At 43.7% G+C, this 11,729-nt stretch overlaps 3 protein-coding genes across 3 annotated transcripts; 2 read left to right on the top strand and 1 right to left on the bottom strand.

Annotated features, from left to right (window-relative positions):
* Window positions 1-4,734: 4,734 nt before the first annotated feature.
* Window positions 4,735-6,235, bottom strand: CCR75_003396 (uncharacterized protein; the record flags this gene model as incomplete). Its single annotated transcript, XM_067961491.1, has 2 exons — window positions 4,735-4,745; window positions 4,801-6,235. 2 exons carry the CDS (start codon window positions 6,233-6,235, stop codon window positions 4,735-4,737), a joined length of 1,446 nt encoding a protein of 481 aa, XP_067821687.1.
* Window positions 6,236-6,688: 453 nt separating this feature from the next.
* CCR75_003395 (uncharacterized protein) lies at window positions 6,689-8,438 on the top strand. Its single transcript, XM_067961490.1, has 9 exons — window positions 6,689-6,869; window positions 6,930-7,018; window positions 7,100-7,168; window positions 7,232-7,303; window positions 7,378-7,639; window positions 7,702-7,841; window positions 7,903-8,011; window positions 8,094-8,153; window positions 8,224-8,438. Exons 1-9 carry the CDS (start codon window positions 6,789-6,791, stop codon window positions 8,263-8,265), a joined length of 924 nt encoding a protein of 307 aa, XP_067821689.1. The 5' UTR covers window positions 6,689-6,788; the 3' UTR covers window positions 8,266-8,438.
* A 38-nt stretch (window positions 8,439-8,476) lies between these two features.
* CCR75_003394 (uncharacterized protein) lies at window positions 8,477-9,431 on the top strand (the record flags this gene model as incomplete). Its single annotated transcript, XM_067961489.1, has 3 exons — window positions 8,477-8,582; window positions 8,643-8,710; window positions 8,786-9,431. The coding sequence occupies 3 exons, from the start codon at window positions 8,477-8,479 to the stop codon at window positions 9,194-9,196; spliced, it is 585 nt and encodes a 194-aa protein (XP_067822227.1). The 3' UTR covers window positions 9,197-9,431.
* Between the last annotated feature and the right edge of the window lie 2,298 nt (window positions 9,432-11,729).

Here is an 11,729-nt window from a genome sequence, read left to right as displayed (position 1 = left end):
GTTCGCCAGGGCATTTTGGGTCAAACCCTCCTAATGCACGTGAAGCGACACGTAAACGTTCGCTGGATAAGGAAGTTGAGTTACCTAACTCCTTGTCGGATGTCAAATTAGACACCATGTCTTGTATAGAACCAATACAGGCTGGAAAACCCGGGGACGTGAATGTCCCGGCCTCTAAGAGGCGTATTGTCTCCACTCCAAGACAGTATGGACACGAAGTGTGTATACCCTCACAAAGCGATACGAATGAGCAAGTACATACGCTTGTAAATGGCGTAACCGGTAACATTGAGGGGGGGTAGCCTTGCGGCAATCCCTTCGTTACATGCTCTTTTAGAGCTAGACGAAATGTCTATTGATGAGTGCGGCCGAGCCTTAAAGGCTGGCGACTTATCTGAGATGGAGGTCATTCGACGAACAATTGAGTTAAACTCATCGTCACTTCTAGACGAAGCTGTTCTGGATAACACAAAAGCTGCACTTGTGCGCGAAAGGGGTCATCGATCCTTAAAGATCCTACGGATCTCATTTATTCCTTGATCAGGGAATTCCAAGATGTGGTATGTAATAATCCACCATCTATTTTACCTCCGGATAGAGGTGTTCGTCATGAAATTGACTTGGTTCCGGGAACCAATACTGTGTCACAAGACAATGGCCTTTGCCAATGGAGCAGTGTGACGACATTGACGATTTCTTCCGTGCTAAGCACGAGGCTGAATGGTACGAGAGAGCAAATCTCCTCATTTGACACCAACATTTAAATGGCACATTGTACATGCTTATAATAAGCTGAATGCTGTCACTAAAATGGTATTGACCAGCACAAACCCCCATTCATAGAAAGGATGTTTTCAGAACAATATGGTGGGATGTACAATGTACAGTGCACTGGACTCAGTCGATGTCGACGTTACTACCAACTGCTCATGCGAGCTAGCGATATCCCGCTTACAGCGGTTAGCACCCCATGCGGTATGTTATGAGAGTGGTTGGTTATGCCGCAAGGGTTTTCCAACGCCCCGGCAACATTTAATTGCTTAGTGACGCAACTGTTGCGCCCTCATCGAGGTTATGCACAGACTTCTTTCGATGACATTTTTGTCCATAGTCGTGCGGAGCAGGGTCGGTCTGATATGAAAAGCCATTTAGACCCATTTTCGAGCAGTGATCGAGTGTATGCACACAAATAAATTGTATGCCGATGCATCTAAATGCATTTTTGGCGCAGACTAAATTCCTTTTTTAGGATGCTTTATTGGAAAGCGAGGTCTTAGAGCGGATCCCGCTAATGTAAAAGGCATAGTAGATTGGCCGGTTTCTTAAAAACCAAAAAAATTGCGTAATTGGCTGGGTCTCGCCAAGTATTTACACAAATTCTGCGAAAATTACACCGATATGGCTAGGCCATCATCTAATCTTCTTAAAAAGAATACATAATGATGCTGGGCTAGCACTAAAATAATGCTTTTCGAGCAGTTAAGGATAGTCATATCCATGTCCCGATTCTGGCACTGCCACACCCAAATTGGCCTTTCATTGTCGTCTATGACGTATCGGATTTTGCCATTGACAGTGCTCTGTTACAAACAGATGTTGATGGGCATGAACGTATTATTGCGTTTGAGTCTAGACAGCTTAAAGCTGCGGAAAAGAACTACCCAGTTCATGACAAAAAGTTACTTGCTATGAAGAATGCTCTCGTCAAATTCAGAGTTCATCTGCTCGGCTCTAAGCCGTTTGTGATATATACAGATCACGCGTCATTACACACGGCGACTAAGTTGCCCCATCTCTCACAAAGAATGACCCGACGGCTATCCTTTTTCGCGACGTGCAACTTCGAGGTGAAGTATATGCCCGGCAAGCAGAATGCTTTGGCCGATGCGTTATCGCTCAGACCGGATTATGAGCTCTCTCATTTAACGACTATCATGCCGCCTATTCCTGAAGTAATCTGTTCGGCTTACGCGAAGGATGAACAGTGTGTAGCTCTGCTACGAGCTCTGATTCAGGTATTAAATTGCCGGCAAGTTTGCCTGCAAGATTTCATCGATAACGACTTGGCTTTATTGCACAGACACTGCGGACCCTCCGCGTGTCGTCGTTCCGCATGATGAGGATTTGAAGTACCAAATCCTCGATAAGGTACACGATACTGTCTTTGGTGGTCATCTCGGTAGAGAAAAGACCTACGGCTCTGTAAGCCAGAGTTATTGGTGGCCCAAATTTTATGAATGAGTCAGCACATGTGTTCGCACATGCGAAACGTGCCAACGGGTTAAGCCCTCGGCACATGCTGCTGCGCCACTGGCGTGCCTTCCCATCCCCATAGGTTGCTGGGAGTCCATTAGTATGGATTTTGTTTTCGGTCTACCGAAAGATTCAGCCGGTAACTCCGGCATAGTGGTCTTTGTTGACCGATTGAGCAAAAGAGCTCACTTAGCGGCCGTGCCAGATTCCATTGATGGTGAAGGTACAGCTAGGCTGTTTGTTGATCGTGTATTTCGACAACATGGTTTGCCAGTGGCAATTGTTTCTGATCGGGACCCCCGTTTTACGGGTAAATTCTTATAATCAATTTTCCGATTGCTTGGCACCTGATTTGATATGTCCCCTGCGGACCATCCGCAGACCGATGGTCGAATGAACGTGTCAATCGCGTCATTGAAGCCGTTTTACGAAATTCGTGTGCTCAGACACGAAAGCGCTGGAGCTCAATGTTCCCAGTAGTGGAATTGCGTTAAAAAGCTGTTCATGCCCTTTCAGGCCATACTCCGTTCTATGTCAAAGGTCCCACGCACCCACGCGTTTCATTAACGATACCACTGCGTGGTTCAGGTCTTGGGGGGGGGGAAATTAGCCGATAGGCTTGCTGATATCAGCCCTGTTACCGTTCGGAAACAAGTAAGCGAGTTCTCGCGACGCGAGTTAGTGTCTTAAGACATGTAAGGGATACGATGGCTGATAGCCAAGACAAACGAAAGAACAAGCAGATGCCAAAGGCAGAAGCTGTATGAATTCTTGTTTAGTCGGAGAATGAATTTCACTAAACGCTAAAAATCTTCCTACCAACTTGGTTTCCGCGGTCTTCAAGACCAAATTGCGCCCGCGCTTTATTGGACCATTTACGGTCGTGGCCAAGAAGGGCCGAGCTTATACGCTAAACCTTTCTAGCAAGCTGCGTACACACCCGGTGCTCTACGCTGACTTGCTTAGGCCATATCGGGACCCTTCCCACGTGGACTTGAAGGCGCTTGCGCAGATACAGGCGGTCGTGCCGCAGATTGCTGCTTCCTCACCAGAATGTCCAGCTGGCCCTCTAAATGAGGCTGCTGACGCTCCAGCGTCGAAACACGGTCCCGAACCGCCTCAAAAGAGCTCTCAACCCGAGCAAGGACCTCACGCAGAAGTTGCACCTCGTGCCGTAGAGCATCAAATGCTTCCGCCGAAATTTCGGTCCCCTCCCACGCTGCTTGATGCGCGGGATAACCTTCAGTTTCATGTGGAGAACCTTTTAAAGCGACGTCGTCGTGAGGGTCAATACCAGTATCTGGTGAAGTGGCTACGGCACCCCTTTTCTGAAAATCTTGGGAGCTCGAGGTACCTCTTCGGCAAGATTGCCCGTACGCCGTTGACGTTTTCGAGCGCCAAGCTCAGGGTCAACTCGCCTCAAACGACGCTATCCACCACTAAACGTGGAATTAGATGGATCTAAAGCCTCAGTGCGGCTTCGATCCTTGGTTGTACGGTCAACCGAAGCACTGAAATATTGGCTAGGCCTTTCTTCGTTTTGTGGCATAAATGCCGAAACGTAACTGGCCTTTGGCCTTAAGCTCAGCAATGTCGAAGCGAAGCTTCCGTTCCAAACGAACATCACCTCGATCCGCAGACTCTCTGATATTCCAGATATTACGGAGTTTGCGGGCCCAGTGAACCCATTTCTCAAATGAGACTTCGTTTTCAGTTCTTGTTTCGTTTGGAAACAACACGATCGGAATTTCCCTAATGGAGGTCATCGAAGCTCCACGGGCTTGATCACGTAAACGCGTCAGATACTGGCTTCGCGTCATTACCTTCGACGTAAGGTATTACTCATGAAGAGCGTCGCGAGCAGCGATCTCCTCCGGCGTCCTCGCCGGGTCACCAGAGATCCAGATGGCCAAGCTATGACCCGCTATCTCTTCCAGCAGCACGTTCTGGGAACGGATGTCGGGCTCGCCGACGTTCGTCCGGAGGAGAAGGCGTGAGCGAACGCCGCTCTTTTTCCTCCTCCTCTGATTGAGAGTGACTTTCGAAGTCCACCATTCCCTCATCATCGAGGAAGGTGCTCAGAGTCTGTGACTCACGCTTGATTCTCATTAGACAAAGGAATGGAAAACTCAACCAAACGATTAGCTGTTTAGGTTCCAACCTCAAAGAGGAAATGAAGCGAATGTTGTCACTCGGTGTCAACAGTCTGATGGGCGAGGGTGTAATGGGGCACACATCGGTTGGAGAACCGTTGTTTTGGTACATTTACTTTATGGGTAAAATACCCTTTTATCTAATTTTAAAATAATGAGTTACTTAAATCCCATTTATTATGGGTAATAAATGTGGTCGCCGCCAGATATAAATCTGGCATGAAAAAGGTACTAATCGCATAATGTGGTCTAACTATTCTGACGATCTACTCAAATTTAAAGCCAAAAGTAAAGTTCTTAGGTGTCGCCACATCATCGATTGATGAAGTCAACAGTGTACTTTCAGCTTCTTGATTAGGTTTCGAAGTAACGATCTTTTCCCATTTGGATTGACGATGTTGGCGCTCGTTCTTGGTCTTGAGGTCGTTGATCACCTTGGCGTACATATCTGGAGCGCTCTTTGCCATTGCATCTCGAAACATCTCGCCGAGTTTGCAACGCTGCTCTCTTGGGCAGCCAGAAACGAGTTCGGGTTGCTCTGTGATAAACTCAAACACACTCCTTACATTACCAGAACTCACGAAATTCTGAGTAATCGCAATGCTTTCGTCAATATTAAGCACGGTATGCCACCAACCGTGCGGCACAAATACAGTCTCACCCTCTCTGCATATCCCTTCAAGTGGTTTACGATGAGAGGGCAAATTCTCGACGTCTTTGTAAAAGGTTACAAACCATTCCATTAAGGAGACGGGCGAAGAGACTTCGCTGCCATCGTCGCTCGGGTGAATCCCCGGCGGCACTTGACCTGGAGGGAACATGATCCACTTCTTTGCGCCACGAATTACGCTATTCCACGCATTGGTGGCATTCGGATCAATATGGAAGCTAGAACCCGCCTTCTTCGGACCAATGATGAGCCAACGATGATCCGGTCGCTCGTTTTCCCCGAGTAAAGCAAAATAGTCCTCTTGAAAGTAAATGGGTACCGAATAGTCGTTCGCTAATTGGGGCACTTTAGCAGCAAAGTCTTTATCGAATATAAATAGTGGCTGATCATCCCGCAATGCACGACAATAGCTTAGATATTTGTCCATGGAGAATTGAAAACCTCCAGCATAGAAAGTCTTGCCTTTGCAAACTCGTATAAAATACTCATCCGTCCAGTTTTTCATCGCGGGCCAATTTTCAATAGCATCCGTAATTATCACTGGTTTATTGGGACCTTCAAAATTTGCTTTGAAATCAGCCATTGTCATTGTCTTGGCACTGCGACGCTCAATATTTTCCACCACAAGCCACGATTTTTCAATTGGCGCAACAGAACAGTAAAAGGACTGAAAGAGTAAATCCGAGTACACTCCATTCACGTGAATAGAAGGAAGATATGAAACCGTATTGCTGTATTTGGTCTTCAAATACGAAAGCTTCCATGTTGACTCGGCTATAAAACTTCCGTCCATCTCTTGGAGCACCAATACTCGCCACAGTTCGTCATGCGTGCCATACACGTATGCGGAGCGACTACAGGCTGCTAAGGTCGCCAAGTCCAAAGCTGAACAGTAGTTTAAAAGAGATAATAGCAGGCTGTCTTGCAACAGTGCCAGATGACCAAGGCCTGATGTGCGACACTCCACGAGGCCGTTGGCAGTGTCCTCGAACAAATTGCCAATCGGCTTAACCCCGAGCGGATGTTTGAAGCGATTTTGCAGACTCTTGTCGGATTCGCTGGCACTCCGATGACATATTTTGGCCTTCTTTTTCAAAGGACAGTCGATTACAGGATTATTGTCGCTGCGAATGCTGTCTGTGTCCTGCAATGGAGCCATTCTGATCTAGCAAAATTGATAATTATTAACCAAAAAGAAAATGGGCAAGTATTACTTTACTGAAAATTTGGACAAAAGATCGCACGAATTCAGTAGTATATTCGTTTATATTTAAATTAATATGAAAGATTGTCGATCAATTAATATTGCTGCATTTTGGGTGCACATAAAGATAAGATATTTCTGAATAAGAATCACTTTTGAAATAATTCCTTGTTACTACTCGTCATTCAAAGTCATATGATTCAGAAAGTTGCCTCTGCGTTACTTCTTGAGCTTCATCGCTGAAAGACATTGTATGAGCTTTTTAAGATGGCAATACAAGCATCGCCGCTGTTTTAATTCTTTGACAGTTTGCGTTTTCACTTATAAAAGAATCGGTTTGTATTAAATTTGGCAAAGAAAAAATATTTTTTTTATCTTGTAAGAAGTAATTCTGTCTTTTTTTGCTCAATAAAAAAATTGCTAGTCAGAATTGAGTTAACACTAGACGGGTGCTTTCCAATTAGACCGACTCGTAAACTTTGTCTCTTCTCCTGTACTGCTGTGGGCGATGGTTAACGGCATGGTCCGAGAAGTAGACCGCGCAATCGGTGCGCTGTCGACTGTGGCACTTGGTATTGGACTGCTAGTAGTGCGTGACGCGTATCATATAGTTTGATATCATTCAAAGAATTCTAATATTACCTCATAGCTACGAGAAGTTTATCGAAGTGTACGGGATAATCAAAGCAAGTGGGAATGTTGGGTACTTGAGGACAGTGGCAAGGACATATATTACCAGTACGTGATGCTTTGATGTGAAGTTTGCCTTGGTTATGACTAAGAAGGGACTGTGGTCTTATTTTTCTGAATGCATAATAGAAAAAAATATGGAATGCCAAAGTTGCCACTATTCCAACACCAAGGAGGCTGCGATTGTGGATCGTTACGGTATTAGCGAGTCTGTTTGCGAATGAACGACAATTTCTTATGCTTATTGATGGTGTGAATTAGATTTATGGTGCTAGCTCCCAAGCGAGTGGAGGCATTCGACGATAGCAATACATTTTCATGCAAAAAAGGCAGGTTTCCATTCCTGGTGGGTCGCAATGGGCAATTGCGTTTGAATGACTGCTAATCAAGCACATTAAAACTGCTAGATTATCCCGACGTCGTGTTTTGAAATGGTCGGGTCAAGTGATCTGTCACTATATGAAAGCCAAGCCACGTCATGTCAGCACGTCTTCTGCACAAAATGCGGTACAAGAAGGCTTGCGAATGTATTGCTGTTATATAAAAATTACTGATGTGGTGGGTGATGGCATGAAAGGAATTCACATCTTTCAATTCGACCACACACAGCCTGATAGTATCGCAGTCAATGTTTACTGTGTAGAAGACAATACTTTTGAAAATGTGAAGGTGAGGCGATTGCCTGTTAAATTGCAAGTTTGCAAGTTCTTGGATCTAATCTTTGTTGGTAGATCATTTTTATTCCTAAAGGTTCACGCCCACTTTTTGGTCGAGCTAATCGTGTCCCATTGTCCATGGAGCTACCATATCACCGTCCTTCTCAACCTACACGAATTGACACTGTCCGAGAAGACAGTGAAGAGTCTACCATGTACGTGTACGGTATTGCTTTGTCAGAATGGATACTGACTTGACAAACTTTGGTACGACAGCGCATTTCAAAAGCAACTCATGATGTGGGCGCGGATGGATAATCACATTAAGTACCGAGAACCTTCTTCGGACGATACGCAGTCCTCGACAAGCTCTACGAGTCAGAATGTAGGTCTTCCGGTGTACTTCTGCCTGTAGCAGTTTATGGCGAAATTCTTTTGTTGCTAATAGGATGGTATTATTGTTACAGTTCGCGTCTTCAGACGACTCCACTACAGTTACGAAAGACCAGCTGGAGTTCTATCTTAAGGTTTGTCGACCTTTTGTTGTTGGAAACGTTTTCCTTTTTATCGAGTGCGGCTAATAATCTCGTGTCTTAGCGCCACCTGGAACAATCCACGCAGCAAGATAGTCGCGTTTAGTTTAATGCTTCTGATAACCTAGACCATTTTTCAATTTCGGACCCAAGCAGTGCAAATTCCAGTCGGCTTTTTATATTTCGTAGTAAAAATAGTATGTGTATAGTAAGTACAACGCACATGTATACCGTACTCTTAAAATGCACAATTTTAGCGTTTCTTTTTATCAAAACAAATATTAGGTAACTCTTGCACTATTTGCACATTTGCCGAAATGGGGCCAAGTGTTAAAAAGCATCTGCAGCCTAATTACTACGAGGTGCTGGGAGTCGAGCGCTCGGCATCGCCTGACAAAATTAAAGCTGCTTACCGCAAGCTTGGTCCGTTTCCATTATTATGTTAATAGGTTCGAGTTTACTAATTTGTTGACGCACTGGCAGTACTGGAGCATCATCCAGATCGCTTCCATGACAAGTCCCAAGGGTCGGCTCGACGGAATGATGACAAGGTGAGCCATTTTCAGTCATATCCACCCGACTGGGAATCATTTAAAACGTTCGTATCGTGCATGTAAACTGGAAAGATTTTGCGCATAAATGCCGCGTACGACTTGCTTGGGGACAATGCGACACGTGCTAAATATGATCTTGAAATGTTTGGCGTCTCAGAAACCGCAAAACAGCATGAGCAAAATCCGGTTGGAATGGGAAATTACAAAAGTATGACCTCGGAGAACGTGCATGAAATGTTCGGGGGACTAAATGAGTACGAACGCTTTACAACGGCGCAATACTACAGACAGCGATCGCACATTGCTCCTGCTGCTATTGGACGGAGAGCAACAAATCTAGCTGAAAGAAAACAGTTTCGTGCAAATTACTCAAAGCTACCCACGCAGAGGGCGACAATGATGTGGCTCGCTTTCCCGGTGGCATTAATGGTGTTGTGGGGGGTCAATGTCAGCGTCATCCGGAACGATTCCAAAAAGCGCTAATTGCATTGTACATATTGCAGAATCGTTAGCAATAGATCATTTCAAACAATTCTCGACAAGGAGTTTCGTATGCTTTATAATATGTAACCCTTAACTATTCATGGAATTTGCTTTGGGCCTTGGATGCGTGCAGTCCATGTTAATCGATTTAAATGTCTTCGATCCATTTAGCCTAGCTGTTACGTTTAATGTAAGGGACTTTAATTGTCGTAATTTTTAAGAAATTTGAAAGTAAGGTGAAGATGTTAACTTTTTACTAAATTGTAAATTTACTTAACACGCTTTGCGGATTAATTTTAATGCGACTACCGCAGAAGAAGTCACAAAGTTTAAGTACAAAGGATTAGAAATAAGATTTTACGTATCGAATTGAATGACAAATCGGTTTTAACGAAAATTTTGCTTCTTAGACACTAGTAAAAAAACATTTTACGTTTCATGCGATGGATGTGACTTCTAATCCGCTTCATCACCGAGTCGTTTTGTTTTATAGACGCCGTCGTGATGATCTTGCAATAAAGAAATCGGAGAACTTTCATCTACATTGAAGTCTTTCCATTTTGTATCATACACCGATTCTAAAATTTGAATTAACTCACATAAAAATTATACCAAAATAATTAATAAACGAAAAAAAACATATCACGCATGAATAATACACGTACGGGACCATGCCTCCAAAGGGGCATGGCCTGGACCCTTAAAACAGCAGGAACATGCAATCGTCCCATTAGAGGCAAGGTAACCCTGCCTGTCTGGACAAACGGTGCAGCTTGTTGCGTGCACCGACTACCGTTCGTCTTTCGAACCGGTCACGGAAAGCATCCAGTTTGTCAAGCCAGGCCTGGTTGCATAGGCTTTGACAAAAGCTTCCCAAGCTTGAAGCAAAAGAGTCACATCCTTTGCACGCTTGCTTGTGTAGCATCGATGCCGGAAAAGGCATCGATGAAGGATTCCGTTTCGTACTTACCAGGCTTGTGTAGTATCGACGAGTCGAATAACAGAATTTTGTAGCGGTCGTTGGTTATACCAGAAAAACGAAGAAGGTTGCCCGAAGAGGGCAACCAGTGTTGCTTTCCCGGAGCGAACCGCAAAGTATTGCGGCCCCTCTCGCGTCGGTTTATGAGATAATTAAGTTGCTACCACACAAACTTAAGCTATCCTAAAGCTAGTCTAAGTATACAAAAGCTTGGGATCATGAAGAGATATGCTACACTTGATCTTAGCCATGAGGCAGAGAAGGTATCATGAAGAGATATGGATTGAAGGCGTTGTTTCCCATAGAAATTTGTCATAAGCATACGACGGAGTTTTAGCATGCTTCAATCTAGTCACGTAATCAATAAACTTTCGAGTAGATTAAGACTCTGTATGACTTTTCATTTACGTTTTCTGCTGTTCAGACGATATTTGACACATATCCTGTTCTAATTATTGTATGATCTTTAATTCATGCGATCTTTAATTCTGCAATATATATAATTCTGGCATGTTGCAAAACTGATGTCCCACCCCCGCTACCTTTTGCTGGCCACACATCAACGCTCCATCTATTTTAAAAAATAGAGGACACCCAAAGAAGAAGCGGATCTCATCATAACAAGCAACTGAATAATTGAAAAGCGCCAAACCAGAAAGTGCGGAGTGTGCCACCAATTTGGTCATAATCGTAGGACCTGCCCGAGCAAGGACGCATTATTGCATGCTTCGTTATCTCTAGTACATAGTGCATTATAATTAGAGGTTTCTGGTTTTCCTCGCCATAAAACAGAATGCATGTATTTAATTTAATGCGAATGAGTTAAGACAAGTTTGTATCCAAAGCTTGTGTATACTCATACGTATATTATTCAAGCGTGGTATATTATTTTATTAATTATTCTGGTATATTTTTTATTTCTGAATATTTGGTTTAATTTTTTTACTTGTTACTTATTTTGGTATAGTTTTTATATTCCCTTAATGTAATTCATTACAAGTCGGTCATTTATATAACCGATTCTTGAATTATACAGCTCTAGATTTAATGAGCTGTATAGGTTATTCAAGGTTCTTTTTACAATACGCTCGACATATCTGGGTTTTTCAGTGAAGGTCTTCTTTATAATACCGCCCCCTCTTTTATAGCAATTTTACTTTATTTTGTAAGTATCGCCAATTGATATAATCGTTGCACGAGGTTCCTTCCTCAGGAAAACTCGTGCAACGATTAAATAAATTCTTGAAATAATAACCTCGTAAAATCATAAAGTGGTCGTAATGCAAGCAATCATCTCATTTTAACGTACCCGGACTTTGTGCGTTTAACTGCTGGGACAATGCCTAAATTGAGTTGGAAAAAAGAAAAACCTGTTTAGGGAATTGCTATATTCACACCCTTTTCCCTTGAATTCACACCCTTTTATTTGTGCGAGGGAGGTGGACTTTCGGCTTACCACACCATTTTGATTCTTCAATAATAATAACATATAGGGAATACTATATTCACACCCTTTTTGCACAAGACGATACATGTACAAGTCATGCAAGAGCG

Source organism: Bremia lactucae, linkage group LG2, assembly GCF_004359215.1.
Source record: "Bremia lactucae strain SF5 linkage group LG2, whole genome shotgun sequence".
NCBI classification, from domain to species: Eukaryota; Oomycota; class Peronosporomycetes; order Peronosporales; family Peronosporaceae; genus Bremia; species Bremia lactucae.
This window is presented reverse-complemented; position numbering and strand designations above follow the sequence as displayed.